This window comes from Pan paniscus, chromosome 1 (assembly GCF_029289425.2).
Source record: "Pan paniscus chromosome 1, NHGRI_mPanPan1-v2.0_pri, whole genome shotgun sequence".
Classification (NCBI taxonomy): Eukaryota; Metazoa; Chordata; class Mammalia; order Primates; family Hominidae; genus Pan; species Pan paniscus.
The window spans coordinates 42,640,469-42,655,014 of record NC_073249.2 but is presented as its reverse complement, the minus strand read 5'-3'; the positions used below and the strand labels follow the sequence as shown (position 1 = coordinate 42,655,014).

Genomic DNA, 14,546 nt, shown 5'->3' with positions numbered 1-14,546 from the left:
GTAGACTAATAAGTTTGTTAGCTATTTCTAGTAAAGGTAAATAACTCTTGAGATGTGTATTTTCTTAAAGATATGTCTATGATTAATACCTGAGGATGAAATTCTAAAAGTAGAATTTTAACATCAAAGGGTTTGCACTTTAAGGCATTTTCAGCCTCCATTTCTGGCTGTTGCTGTTGTGGACAGTCTTGGGCAGATTTTGAACTCTGCCTTACTGTGGGGTGGTGGAAAGGAGGCTTTAGGAGCAGCCAGAGCAGGGTTCAAACTCCAGCCCTGCCAGGGACAACTGGCCAAAAGGTCGTGAACTAATGACTCAGTGAGTTTTCTCATTTATAAAATAGGATGTTTCCTCCCAGGGTGGGGGTGAAGTGGGTGAGATGACCCATTTGAAGCACAGTGGACCCTTGAACAGTGCAAGGGTTGGGGCACTGACCCCTGAGCAGTCAATTCACATAAAACTTTTGATCTGAGTTGGGCAGATCACCTGAGATTAGGAGTTCGAGACCAGCGTGACCAACATGGAGAAACCCTGTCTCTACTAAAAATACAAAATTAGCCGGGCATGGTGGCACACGCCTGTAATCCCAGCTACTCGGGAGGCAGAGGCAGGAGAATCACTTGAACCCGGGAGGTGGAGATTGCGGTGAGCCGAGATCGCACCATTGCACTCCAGCCTGGGTAATGAGAGTGAAACTCTATTTCAAAAATAAAATAAAATAAAATAAAATAAAAAGGCCAGGCATGGTGGCTCATGCCTGTAATCCCAGCACTTTGGGAGGCCGAGGTGGGCGGATCACGAGGTCAGGAGATCGAGACCATCCTGGCTAACACGGTGAAACCCCGTCCCTACTAAAAATAGAAAAAATTAGCCAGGCGTGGTGGTGGGCACCTGTGGTCCCAGCTACTCGGGAGGCTGAGGCAGGAGAATGGCGTGAACCCGGGAGGCGGAGCTTGCAGTGAGCGGAGATCGTGCCACTGCACTCCAGCCGGGCCAACAGGGCGAGACTCCGTCTCAAAAACAAAAACAAAAACAAAAACAAACAAAACAAAGAAACAAAAGAAAACTTTTGATTCCCCTAGAACTACTATTAAATAATAGCCTACTGTTGACCCGAAGCCTTACTGATTACATAGTTGATTAACACATATTTTGTCTGTTACATGTATTATATCTTTATTCTTGAATAAAATAAGCTAAAGAAAATAAGCATCGTTAAGAAAATCACTTTGAGTAGGCTGAGGAAGAGGAGGAGGAAGAGGAAGGGTTGGTCTTGCTGCTGCAGGGCTGGCAGAAGTGGAAGAAAATCCCTGTATAAATGGATCCACGCAGTTCAAACCTGGGTTGTTCAAGGGCCAACAGTACTTAGCAGCCATTTAGCACAGAGCACTGCCAGCCCCCCCTCGGCCTGCAGCCTGCTCCAGCACCTTGCTAAGAGGTTGCTGAGGCTCACCTGCAGCAGCTGCCCTCCCGAGTCCTCTTTCCTTTACACCCCTCAGAGCACCCAGGCCAGCCACCCTCCATGTGGTGCAGCAGAGGCGCCGGTGGTCCAGGAACCAGAGTGGGAGGCCCTGGCCTGGAGGCACGATGGGTTAGTGTATGACACACGTGGCTTTCCCCCGACCCCCAGCTGCCTCCTGGGAGTGAAGAGGAGGTCTTGTTTGACAACACATACCGCACCACACACCCACAACACACTTGGTGCCAGAATCAGCCTTTTGCATCGCTCTTGGCGCTGAATCAGAGTCTGTCTTGGGGAGGGATGTCTTCCTTCTCTCATTACATGCGCCCAGCTTAGGTGGTGTAGTGAGGGAGTGTACAGGGCTGGGATGCCACAGCCTGCTTTCCTCCCCGTGTCCTGGGGTCCCCCGTCTGTCCAGTGCCCAGAGCTATTAATAACACCTTCATTGAAATGGGTGTAATGGAATCCCAGTTGCCCACCCCAGTGGGACTCCAACACATGGGGAGTGGGGAGCAGAATAATAATAGCAAACACGGATGCAGTACTTATTACGTGCCAAGCGTTATTCTTAGTTATTTACATCATGCACATCTATTAACTCATCTCGTATAGCAAGCCCATGAGGTGGGGACTATTACTGTCCTATTAATGGATAAGGGAACCAAGGCACAAAGGGGTTGGAAACTTTTCCCAGTTCACATAGCTAGTGAGCAGTGGCGCTTGTGAAGGGGGTCCTCCTGAGGGCCTGGGGCCTGCTCCTTCCCAGTCTTGTCTTCATGTCCACCTTGCTGACGAGTGGCACATCAGGCCCTGGGTGCCGGCTGCTTTCCTGTCCTCTGGCTTAGCCAGGCTTCTAATGCTGACCACTCCTGAGTCTTTCCATGTGGCTCCACAATGGCAGACTCGCAGGAGGAGATGAGGGGAACCATGCATACCTTGAATAGGGGGAGGGGTCCTGTCCTTCTTCCCCTCAGGTTCTAGAAGAGACAGAGAGGCATGGGACTGTATTTAGGCAGCTCCCGCAGCTCCCTCACTGCCGCTGTCCTAGAGCTTCCTTCCCAGGCAATGGGCTCTGTGGCTTGGCCCCCTGCCCCTGCCACAGTTGGCAGGGGGCCTTGCCTGTTGCGTTGCAGCTGAGCACACGCAATCATTAACCTTTTCTACATGTAAGAGAATTTCAGGCACAAACTGTGTGGGGCTGAGGTGAGTCACAGTGTTGGACCGGGGCTTAGTTTGGGCTTAAAATATTTCACAATTCCTCCAGGCATTCCTTGACTAATGATCTGTGGCTTTTTAGTGGGAAGACCCTTCCTTCTTCTAGTCTCCAGTACTCAGAGCATGGTTCAGGGCCTGTTGGCCTTCACTGCCCATGGCCATGCCCATGCCCAAGGAGCGGGGGCCTTGGCTTCTGGGTGGACCTGCCGCCTCGCTCTGCTGGTGGCCTCTGGCAGTGCCCTAGGAGTGCTGCTTTCCTTCCCTGTCTCTTCTTTGGCTTGGAGTGCAGGCCACCTCCCCTGCTGTTCTTTACTTAGCCCTGTACTCCAGATTAGCACATTCTTGGTTTCCTCTCTCCAGGCCTTCTGCGCTCCACACTTGTCCACAGAGCCACTTTGGCACTTCAGGGCTGTGCCCCCAGGACATCAGCCAGCCTGCCTTGCCCATCTGAAGGGCTTTCATTGCTTGGGTTGATTTTCCTATCCAGTCAGGGATTTCTGATAAACATGTGCCTGGATGGATGTCAATGACCAGTCTTTTTTTTTTTTTTTTTTTTTTTGTTAAATTTAATTTAAGTTCTGGAATACAAATGCAGGATGTGCAATGACCAGTTTTCATGGGAAATTCTTGCTAAGTTTCTCTAAGAAATTTAAAATACTACCTTTTCCAATTTATTTCAGGATGGAAAGGACAGCTCACCCTCAGTCACTGGGGGAGAGAGTTTAGTAGGGAGAAGAAGCAACAGAATGAGGGGGTGTTAGCTCAGAAGTTCCTAACCACTAGGTGGGGGAAGGAAGAGGGGAGGGAGTAAACAGAAATCAAATTAGATCTTGCCCATTAGAAACTCAGTTAGGTTGGGCAGATAAGGCATAAATATGCAAAACGGTAAATTTTTTCAAAGTGAAAACTACCCTATATAGAGTTTCTGAAGCACCTTCAAGGATATTATTTCACGAAGTTGAATCTAATTTTACAGATGAGGAAACCGTTTCCAGAAAGATAGGTGGGCTTGCGTGACACAAGCTAGGAAGTGCAGAACTGGGATTCAAAATGCATGCGATTGCAAAGCCTAGGTTCACTGTGCTACATCCGTCTCCTCTAATGGGTAGAGAGTTTGTGCAAGTCTGGAAGTGTGATGTGAACCTAGCCCTTCTTGCACAAACTCTCCTTTGCCTTGTGCCACGCACTCCTAATGTGTTTAGGGCAGAAAGTGCGGAAGTTGCAGTGAGCGCTTGGAATTCAGGGGGTGCTAAGGAGCATGCATTTAGATTTGGATCTTGGTGCATCCTCACTTAGCACAGCTCTGGTTGGCAGATGTCCTGGTGGTCGTCACTGGGCTGAAGACAGAAACCCAGCCTACAATCTTGGTGATAACTTGTGCTGGTTACATCCACATGCTCCAAGCTCAACTCAGTGGTGACGGAGGAACCCCCCTGTACTGTGGCATTAATGGTACTGGTTGACAGTGATGAATGCCTTTCTGATAATAAAGCACTTTTAGAGGTATTATTTCATTAGATGCTCATAATGTTTATATGAGGGGGAGGCTAGGCAGGTATCATCGCTCCTAAATGCATGTGGCACAGGCTCTGAAAGGTAGACCTCTCTGTGAGGCTGTGCAAGAAGAAATTGACAAATTTCAGACTGGGCCAAGTCTTCCCTGATTGTAACTCTACAACCAGGCATTGCTTCTGAGTAAATCTGACAACTTTGATTCTTCTCCTCTGGGCTCCAGTTCCTGTGTGCCTGTAGGGGGCGATCGAGGTTCTTTCTGCTTGGCTGCTCTGGAAACCTTGTTCCTCCTGAACCCTTTGAATTTAGCACTCTTACAGCATGTAATCTCACTGGATTTTAAGGATTTTCTGTGTATCCCCTCATATCTTCTTCTGCCCCCCACTAGCCTAGGCTTTTCCAGATCAGGACTGCTCTATTTGGTTTTGACATTCAGTGCAATGCATGGCCCATAGTAGGAGCTCAGTAAATGCTTGCTGGATTGAATTATATACAAAGGAAATTGGCCAGTGCCTTCTCTTGCTCCCCTTAGAGCATGGGAAAGTAAACTTTTTTCCTGGTACATCCAAATGAATGAAGTTGAAGGCTGGGCATGGTGGCTCACACCTGTAATCCCAGCACATTGGGAGGCCAAGGTGGGGTATCACTTGAGACCAGGAGTTCGAGACCAGCCTGGCCAACATGGCGAAACCCGGTCTCTACTAAAAATACCAAAAAATTAGCCAGACGTGGTGGCTCACACCTGTAATCCCAGCTACTCAGGAGGCTGAAGTGGGAGAATTGTTTGAACCCGGGAGGCGGAGGTTACAGTGAGCCAAGATTGTGCCACTGCACTCCAGCCTGGGCAACAGAGCGAGACTCTGTCTCAGAAACAAACAAACAAACAAACCCTAATGATGTTGAAAGTGGCAGAACTCAAGACCCATGCGGTGTCCTCATATGGCCACAAGGTGGCAGTGTGACCTCCTGGGAACCTTGCCTCCTGCAACTATTGGCTCCGGCCACCTGTTACTCCATGGGAGAGACCAAGTTATCTAGTCATTGATTCCTTCTAGTCACCTGTTTGGGGAATTGCCTCTGCAAAGTCAGTCTGAGAAATCTTGGCTTCCAGCCTCCTCTAAAAGCTGGGTGGTGTGGTGGAAAGACTTGGTCTTTGGAGTCTACCAGGCCTGGATTCCAACCTTGGCTCTGCCTTTTCTCAGAAACTTAGCCTTGGGCATGCTACTTCTCTGAGCCTCAGCTTCCCCATCCTGTAAAATGGCAAATGTACAGTTAGGAAAAACCCAACATATCATGGGCCATAGCATAAATGTATGCCAGCATTCTTGTTGGAAATGCTCGTTTGCCCTTCCCTTCCCTCTGCAAGCTGGCTCCATCATGGCCATCTGATCTTATTTGCAAGCTTCAGACACTTTCCAGCAGGTTCTTAGGCCTCCCTGCTGTATCACCCCAGCTCCACTCCATCTCGGTCAGTCAGCACCTGCTTCCCACGTTTCCCTCTGCCTGCATGCCTTCCCTCTGCCTGTCCATTTCCTTCCCAGCATGTCTCTTGGACAGCCCAGCCCTCTGAATGTCCAAAGCAGTTGGAGTGTGGACTGTGTAGGGCTCATCTTGACTTCCCATGAAGATGCTAAATCTGTGAGTGTCCTTGTCTTAATTATTTTGGCACCTGCGCTTGCACTTAGACAATTGGTGATAAAAATGACAGCTATTAGTGAGTGCATGTCAGATACTCTGTGAGGTGCTTTGTGGAAATATTTCATTTAATCCTCACAACAAATCTGTGAAACAGAAGCCATTATCCATCCCCACTTTACAAAGGAAGGGTAGATCAGGATGCTTTCGGCTCCAAGCAATAGACAATTTCATGAAAAGCAGCTTAAACAGTAAGAAGAGTTTATTATCTTGTCAAAAAGAAGTACTGAGGGATCCATGGTGATGGCAGCGAGGATCCAGGTGATTGCCATTTCTCCTGGTTGCCTTCCTCAGTGCATTGGTTTATCCTCTTAGGCCCCCCCTTACTGGTAATAATGTGACTGTCATGGTCCCAGGTGCCATATGCAGGAGAGATGATGTAGGTTTCTTGTGCTCTCTTTAAGAAACCTCTTAGCAGATTTCTTTTTTTTTTGAGATGGAGTCTTGCTCTGTTGCCCAGGCTGGAGTGCAGTGGCGTGATCTCGGCTCGCTGCAAGCTCCACCTCTCAGGGTTCACGCCATTCTCCTGCCTCAGCCTCCTGAGTAGTTGGGGCTACAGGCGCCTGCCACCACGCCTGGCTAATTTTTTTTGTATTGTTAGTAGGGACGGGGTTTCACCATGTTAGCCAGGATGGTCTTGATCTCCTGACCTCGTGATCTGCCTGCCTCGGCCTCCCAAAGTGCTGGGATTACAGGCACGAGCCACCGTGCCCGGCAGCAGATTTCTTACAAGGCTCTTGGCCAGTTGAGTTGTAGGCTTGTTCCCAAGCCAGTCACTAGCAAAGGGACTGGAATTAATGAGACTGGCTTAGACAGGTCAAGATTGAACCCCTGAGGCTGGTGAGAAGCCAGCCTCCTTTAATACCCCTAGCCAACTGGTCCAGGGAGAAGAAGGGGCGTCAGTGAGGTTCGACGAGTTAAGTAACTTGCTCAAGCTTGGAAATCTAGTAATAACTGGATTCATACTGGCATCCGGCTGACTTCCAAGGCCATCTGTTGCCAGGTTGAAGTCAACTACAGAGGTAGAGAGAATGTTGCTCTGGATTTGTTGTGCTGGGTCTGAGTAATTGCTGAGGGGCCTTTTCCTATGGACTCTGGAGTCTCTCTTCTCTCTAGCCCCCTTTCCAATACTGTATTGGTTTTTCTCAGTCTGCCTTTCTCCCCGAAGCCCCTTCACCCCCTGCTTCCCAGTACCTGAGTGCTGCCTGCCTTCCACAGTAGACTTTATGGCCTAAGCTGGAGACAGGTCTAAGCTGGACCGAATGGCCTGAGGGCTGATCTCAGTGTAGCTGTCAAGGCCCCAAGAGAGTCATCGTGAGATTTCATATAGAGCAGATAAGGAACTGCAGAGGCCTCAGGAAATGTGCCAAGGGGGCTGGTAGTGGGGGGCCAGCAGGAGTGGGGGGTTTGTGGTATGTCGGTGGCGATGTCAGGGCATGCGGGCCAGGGGCTTAGAGCAGGCCCATGTGACAGCGCAGTTACTCAGAAAGCTGTTTGGCCTGCAGATGCTTCAGGACTGCCCCAAGGCCCGCAGGGAGGTGGAGCTGCACTGGCGGGCCTCCCAGTGCCCGCACATTGTACGGATCGTGGATGTGTACGAGAATCTGTACGCAGGGAGGAAGTGCCTGCTGATTGTCATGGAATGGTAAGCAGCCACTGTTCTAGTCCCGGCCCAGCCTGTTCCCACTCCTCACTCAGGCACCTTGCCCTCTGAGGACAGCCCAGGGATGGGCCTGAAGCCTGGAATGTAAACACTTGATTTTTTGGGGGGCAGTGGAGAGTGGCGGCGGGCTGTTGTGTTCTCTGGATCTCACTGTGGCTTCATTTCAGTTTGGACGGTGGAGAACTCTTTAGCCGAATCCAGGATCGAGGAGACCAGGCATTCACAGAAAGAGGTAGAAAGGGTCTGTTGTGGGAGCACGTGCAGGCAGGCAGGGCAGTGGGGGTCTGAAGGGGGCCTTTGCAGTGCCTGCTCTTGGGGAAGGGTGCTGAGGCTGCTGCCCCCTCCAGCATGCTGCAAGGGGTGCCTCAGCTGACCAGGGCAGCTCCTGGTGGCTTTGTTTCTGGGGTGGGTGGTGGCTGTGGGGAGCCTCAGGCTGCACAGAGGTGGGACCCGGTGCACTGGGTTTTCAAGCCTAATGATGTGTCTTTGTGACTTTCTTTCCCACTCACTCTTCCCTCCCCTCTACAGAAGCATCCGAAATCATGAAGAGCATTGGTGAGGCCATCCAGTATCTGCATTCAATCAACATTGCCCATCGGGATGTCAAGGTGCCAGCTGTTCATAACCCTGAGCCCGAGTGCTGTGGGGGGCAACAAAGGGGCCGTGGCCACCCCAGAGATGGTTGCCAGGCCACCCTGCATCCTTGCTGCCTGGTTCCTGAGCATGCCATTCTCTGCCTTGTAGGGCCTTGCCCTCTCTGCCCATGGGCAAACCCCTAAACCCAGTAGTGAAGCATTCTCTGGCCCCACTCAGCCCTGTGGTTCTCCTCAGGCAGAACCCTCCAGTCACACTCTTGGTTTCTCTGTTCCTGTGGTGTTTACTGCGGGTTCTGTGTGTCAGTCTGTTATCTCCAGGCACTCTGGAAACCCTGCAGAGGCAGGCACCTGCCCATAGAGAGCTGCCACTCCTCGTAGTGGGCAGTGCCCAGGATAGGCAAATGGTTGCTGGATGAGTAGAGGAAGGGAGGAACCAGGATCCTTTTCGTTTCTGATAGCCCCTCCCAGGTCCAGCAGGGTTGCTATTTTTCTGTCTCTCTTTCTGTAGCCTGAGAATCTCTTATACACCTCCAAAAGGCCCAACGCCATCCTGAAACTCACTGACTTTGGCTTTGCCAAGGAAACCACCAGCCACAACTCTTTGACCACTCCTTGTTATACACCATACTATGTGGGTAAGTCCACAGGGGGCCCAGGGACCTAGGTTTTTCCCAGAACTTTTCTCAGCCCCTCCTCTTGGCTATCTGGGGGGCCGCAAATCCTAGGAGAGTTGTGTCTGTATGGCCCCTTCTGGTGCTGGTTCTGCTGGGACCTGCTGAGAAGTAGGGCTTGTCAGAGCGAAGCTACAGTTGAGGAATTGTAGGAAAGGATCTGCTGGGATCTTTCTGAGAAGAGCCATGGTTTCCATCAGATTCTCCGTGGAGTCTGGACTCAGGTCTTGTTCTGGAGCCACAGCTGATTGGCATGGAAGAAGCTTTCAAAGCATGTTCAGAGCATCTGTGAAATTAAATGAACAGCATGGGTCTGAAAGTCTCCTGCAGTTCAGGATTTTTAGAATCTTAAGATCCTAGTTCCAGGTTCCTCATGGAGGAGGATGTTCTGTTCCAGTCCCTGGGCTGGGCTTTGGCTCTTCCTTCTGTGCCCCAACTGCTGCCACCTCATGCTGAAAGGTTGGGATGGGGAGCATCTTTCACAGAAAAACTGAGTGGATCACAGGGTTCTGAGGGCCGGCCCACCCATGTTGACCTTTGATTTGCAGCTCCAGAAGTGCTGGGTCCAGAGAAGTACGACAAGTCCTGTGACATGTGGTCCCTGGGTGTCATCATGTACATCCTGTGAGTGTGCTGGGGAGGGGGCTGGGTGGGGCAGGGAGTCAGGGCGGCCTGTACTTCTCCAGGACAAGAGGAAGAGGCAGACGTTAGCATTCCCCTTTCTACAGGGGAGTCCCCTGCATGCCCCTTCTCTCAGTTCCGATAGCTAAGTGGCGGGTGTAAACCAGCTCATGGGCTGGAAAGTGTGCGCCTTAGATACTTGCTATGCTGGATTCCCGGGCCCCGGGCTTGACTTTGTATATTGTGCCTGTGTCAATAAGCCCTGATTTCTCTGTGACCTTTACAAGGAGAAGAGCCTGTTTCTCATCCTGTTCCTGGTACAGGGCCACTAAGTAACAGCTGTTCTGTCTCCCACTTCCTTCCTCCTGTTGATGCAGGCTGTGTGGGTATCCCCCCTTCTACTCCAACCATGGCCTTGCCATCTCTCCGGGCATGAAGACTCGCATCCGAATGGGCCAGTATGAATTTCCCAACCCAGAATGGTCAGAAGTATCAGAGGAAGGTAAGAACCCAGGCTTTCAGGACAAGGGGAAGAGCCCGTGTGTGTGTGTGTATGTGTGTACACGCAGACACATGTATGGGCCTCCATCTCATGTGCGTGGTGTAACTGTGGGTTAGCACCTATGCCCACGCCTGCGGGGTGTGTCCTGCTTCATTTTGCCTGTGTGGAGGGCTGGAGGCAGGGCCGAGGCTGTGGGGCTGTGCAGGGCCTATCAAGTGGTACAGCCGTAATGGTCCTTGGGGCCAGTTGCTCCGGCAGCCTGCCTCCATGCACCCCCTCTTTGAACCTGGTTTCCCCATGAAAACTGGGGAAAGGAGCAGGCCAGGGAGAGTGACCCCTGAGCTGTCACTGCCCCCTGTCCCACCCCACAGTGAAGATGCTCATTCGGAATCTGCTGAAAACAGAGCCCACCCAGAGAATGACCATCACCGAGTTTATGAACCACCCTTGGATCATGGTAAGCTCGGCAGGCTGGGGAGCCTTGGGTCTCACGGGACTATTCCACAGGACAGAGTCTTAGCCAGGACCCTACCCCAGGCTTTCACTCGGACCCCTTTTCTCTCTTCTCAGCAATCAACAAAGGTCCCTCAAACCCCACTGCACACCAGCCGGGTCCTGAAGGAGGACAAGGAGCGGTGGGAGGATGTCAAGGTGAGGGGCACCACTGGGTGAGAGGGGCTCCAGGTGGGGTGGGCGGCTTGCGGGGAGTGCCCAGGTGTGAGGCGTCGTGCTGGTGGGGGAGAGCTTGATTCTGCCTCTCTCATCCCAGGGGTGTCTTCATGACAAGAACAGCAACCAGGCCACCTGGCTGACCAGGTTGTGAGCAGAGGATTCTGTGTTCCTGTCCAAACTCAGTGCTGTTTCTTAGAATCCTTTTATTCCCTGGGTCTCTAATGGGACCTTAAAGACCATCTGGTATCATCTTCTCATTTTGCAGAAGAGAAACTGAGGCCCAGAGGCGGGGGGCAGTCTGCTCAAGGTCACGCAGCTGGTGACTGGTTGGGGCAGACCGGACCCAGGTTTCCTGACTCCTGGCCCAAGTCTCTTCCTCCTATCCTGCAGGATCACTGGGGGGCTCTCAGGGAACAGCAGCAGTGCCATAGCCAGGCTCTCTGCTGCCCCGCGCTGGGGTGAGGCTGCCGTTGTCAGCGTGGACCACTAACCAGCCCGTCTTCTCTCTCTGCTCCCACCCTTGCCGCCCTCACCCTGCCCCCTTGTTGTCTCTGTCTCTCACGTCTCTCTTCTGCTGTCTCTCCTACCTGTCTTCTGGCTCTCTCTGTACCCTTCCTGGTGCTGCTGTGCCCCCAGGAGGAGATGACCAGTGCCTTGGCCACAATGCGCGTTGACTACGAGCAGATCAAGATAAAAAAGATTGAAGATGCATCCAACCCTCTGCTGCTGAAGAGGCGGAAGAAAGCTCGGGCCCTGGAGGCTGCGGCTCTGGCCCACTGAGCCACCGCGACCTCCTGCCCACGGGAGGACAAGCAATAACTCTCTACAGGAATATATTTTTAAAACGAAGAGACAGAACTGTCCACATCTGCCTCCTCTCCTCCTCAGCTGCTTGGAGCCTGGAACTGCATCAGTGACTGAATTCTGCCTTGGTTCTGGCCACCCCAGAGTGGGAGAGGCTGGGAGGTTGGGAGGCTGTGGAGAGAAGTGAGCAAGGTGCTCTTGAACCTGTGCTCATTTTGCAATTTTATCAGTAATTTGACTTAGAGTTTTTATGAAACCTCTTTTGTTGTCCTTGCCCCACTCCTCTCCACCAGACGCCTTCCTCTCTGGATACTGCAAAGGCTTGTGGTTTGTTAGAGGGTATTTGTGGAAACTGTCATAGGGATTGTCCCTGTGTTGTCCCATCTGCCCTCCCTGTTTCTCCACAACAGCCTGGGGTTGTCCCCGCTGGCTCAGGCGTTCTGGGAGCTCAAGGCCACCTTGGAGGAGGATGCCACGCACTTCCTCTCTTGGAGCCCTCAGACATCTCCAGTGTGCCAGACAAATAGGAGTGAGTGTATGTGTGTGTGTGTGTGCACACGTGTGTATGAGTGTGCAGATCTGTGCCTGGGATCGTGCATTTGAGGGGCCAGGGGCAGGCAGGGCTGCAGAGGGAGACGGCCCTGCTGGGGCTTAGGAACCTTCTCCCTTCTTGGGTCTGCCCTGCCCATACTGAGCCTGCCAAAGTGCCTGGGAAGTCCACCCAGATTCTGAAACAGGCCCTCTGTGGCCTGTCTCTATTAGCTGGGTTCCGGGAGGCAGAGAGGAGTGACCGGGCACTGGCACAGCGATCAGGAAGACTGGACCCCCAGCCCCCAGGGCCCCCCTCCCCCCACTTAGTGCTGGTCCTAGGTCCTCTGAGGCACTCATCTACTGAATGACCTCTCTACTTCCCCTTCTTGCCATTATTAACCCATTTTTGTTTATTTTCCTTAAATTTTTAGCCATTTCTCCATGGGCCGCCGCCCAGCTCATGTAGGTGAGCCTGGGCAGCTTCTGTTGGCAGAGCTTTTGCATTTCCTGTGTTTGTCCTGGGTTCTGGGGCATCAGCCAGCTACCCCTTGTGGGCAAAGGCAGGGCCACTTTTGAAGTCTTCCCTCAGATTTCCATTGTGTGGCCTGGTGGGTCAGGGGGAGTCTTTGCACCAAAGATGTCCTGACTTTGCCCCCTTGCCCATCAGCCATTTGCCATCACCCCAAACAACTCAGCTTCGGGGCTGGTGAGGGGAGGGGCCTCCCCCAGCACAGATGAGGAGCAGCTGGGGTAGGCTGTCTGTGCCATGGCCCCCCACTCCCCCTTCCCTTGGAGGGAGAGGTGGCAGGAATACTTCACCTTTCCTCTCCCTCAGGGGCAGGTGGTGGAGGGGTGCCCAGGGTCGTCTTTGTGTATGGGGTAAGGCGCTGGGTGCCTGCAGCGCCTCCCTTGTCTCAGATGGTGTGTCCAGCACTCCATTGTTGTAAACTGTTGTTTTGTATGAGCGAAATTGTCTTTACTAAACAGATTTAATAGTTGAGAGTTTTTCTTTCTCTTTCTTCCTGGGGCTCAGGCCCTACCCCCCACCGCCTCTATGTGCAGAGGGGTTTTGTTGGGTGGTGAGGGTGTGGGTTGGGGGTCCTGGGAGAGGAGCGGAGGGCCTCCTGGGCGAGCAGGAGCCAGCACCTCATTGGTGAGGACCTGGGCAGGATGTGTGTAGGGCATCCTTAAAGCAGGACAGGGAGGCTGCAAGGGCTCAAGCCCATCTTCTTTTGCCAAATGCAGAATCAGGAGCCAAGCTCTTTTTGGCATATGATTCTTTGACCTACATAGCCACCACCAGGTGCTGGCACCTTTAGCCTGCGAAAGCCAGCTGGTATAGGGTCCAGGGAAGAGGGGGTGCTGGTGAATTTGGTTGAAATCCTGGTAAAGATACCAGGGGAGCAGGTTAGTGTAGTACCGGCACTCTCCAGGAGGCGGTGATAGGGGTCAGGCAGAAACCAAAGGCTCTACCTCGGAGCTAGAAGAGACTTCATGGTTCCTGTGGCCCATTCTCAGTGCACAGATGAGAAGACTGAAGCCCAGAGCTGGGGCCACATGATGACTTGACCTGCAGCAGAGCCTAAAGTAGAAACTGGGCTACCTGCCCCATTTCAGTCCCTCCGGGTCAGATGGGAAAATAGCACATCCTTCACTGTGTCACCCGCATTTTCTTATGTGACCCTCAGAGCTGCCGCAAGAGACAGTACGGGGCGGCTGCTGATTGCTGTTTTATGTGTGAGGAAAGTGACTGAGAAGGTGGGATGATGTGCCACAGTTGCATGGTGGGATTGGAACTCAGATCCCTCTCCCCGCTGGAGGAGAGACCTGCTTGTCCCCTTTGCTGCCAGAAGGACCATGTCTCCACCCTCAGCTCCTGGGAACAGCGGGCCCTGGACCTCCCCTTCATGACAGTGGGTTGCTGAGGTTGGTTCTCGCCTTGAGACACTACTCATCACTCTAAAATCACAGCTCAAAACAAACCAGCATGGGGGTTTGCTTTCAGAGAAATCCACTTATTTTGTCTGCACTTATGAAGGTGTTAGAAGCAATAACCCGAGAAGGAGGAATAAGGGGTGCTAGGAGGGAGTCAGGGAGAGAAGGAGAGGAAGTTGTCAGAGTTCTGCTATCTTTAGAAGCTGTATTAGTTTCCTGTTAACAAAGCTTCTGCCATATTAATTTTATGGCTTAAAACAACACAAATTTATGATATTCCTGTTCTGTAGGTCAGGAGTGTGATAGGGTCTCACTAGGCTGGCTGGAGTCCAGGTCTCAGCAGGGCTGCATTCCTCTTTGGAGGGTGTTTCCTTGCCTTTATCAATTCTAGGGGCTTCCTGCATTCCTTGGGTCATGACCCCCTTTCTCCATCTTCAACCACAACCTTGCATTTTTCTGATCCTTCTGTGGTCACTTCTCTGACCCAGCTGCTGTGATAAGATTGAGCCCACCCAGATAATCCAGGATAATCTCCTCATTGCAGGGCCCTTAACCGTAATCCCATCTGCAAAGTCCCCTTTGCCATGTAAGGGAACATAGCCACAGTCTGGGGACCAAGACATGGGCATCACTGGGGGGCCAGGATTCTGCCACAGAGGCCCGTTGCAC

The 14,546-nt window shown here is 52.1% G+C and overlaps 1 protein-coding gene across 1 annotated transcript in view; it reads left to right on the top strand.

The window, feature by feature from the left end:
- The window catches only part of MAPKAPK2 (MAPK activated protein kinase 2), a 49,466-nt gene extending 36,526 nt beyond the window's left edge, over positions 1–12,940 (top strand). Inside the window, exons 2-10 of the mRNA XM_034945421.4 lie at positions 7,388–7,527; positions 7,713–7,777; positions 8,074–8,153; positions 8,650–8,776; positions 9,361–9,436; positions 9,811–9,935; positions 10,307–10,392; positions 10,506–10,586; positions 11,244–12,940. Coding sequence (XP_034801312.1) covers positions 7,388–7,527; positions 7,713–7,777; positions 8,074–8,153; positions 8,650–8,776; positions 9,361–9,436; positions 9,811–9,935; positions 10,307–10,392; positions 10,506–10,586; positions 11,244–11,387 — 924 coding nt within the window. The 3' untranslated portion in view covers positions 11,388–12,940. The remainder of the gene's footprint in view (positions 1–7,387; positions 7,528–7,712; positions 7,778–8,073; positions 8,154–8,649; positions 8,777–9,360; positions 9,437–9,810; positions 9,936–10,306; positions 10,393–10,505; positions 10,587–11,243) is intronic.
- The last annotated feature ends 1,606 nt before the right edge of the window (positions 12,941–14,546 follow it).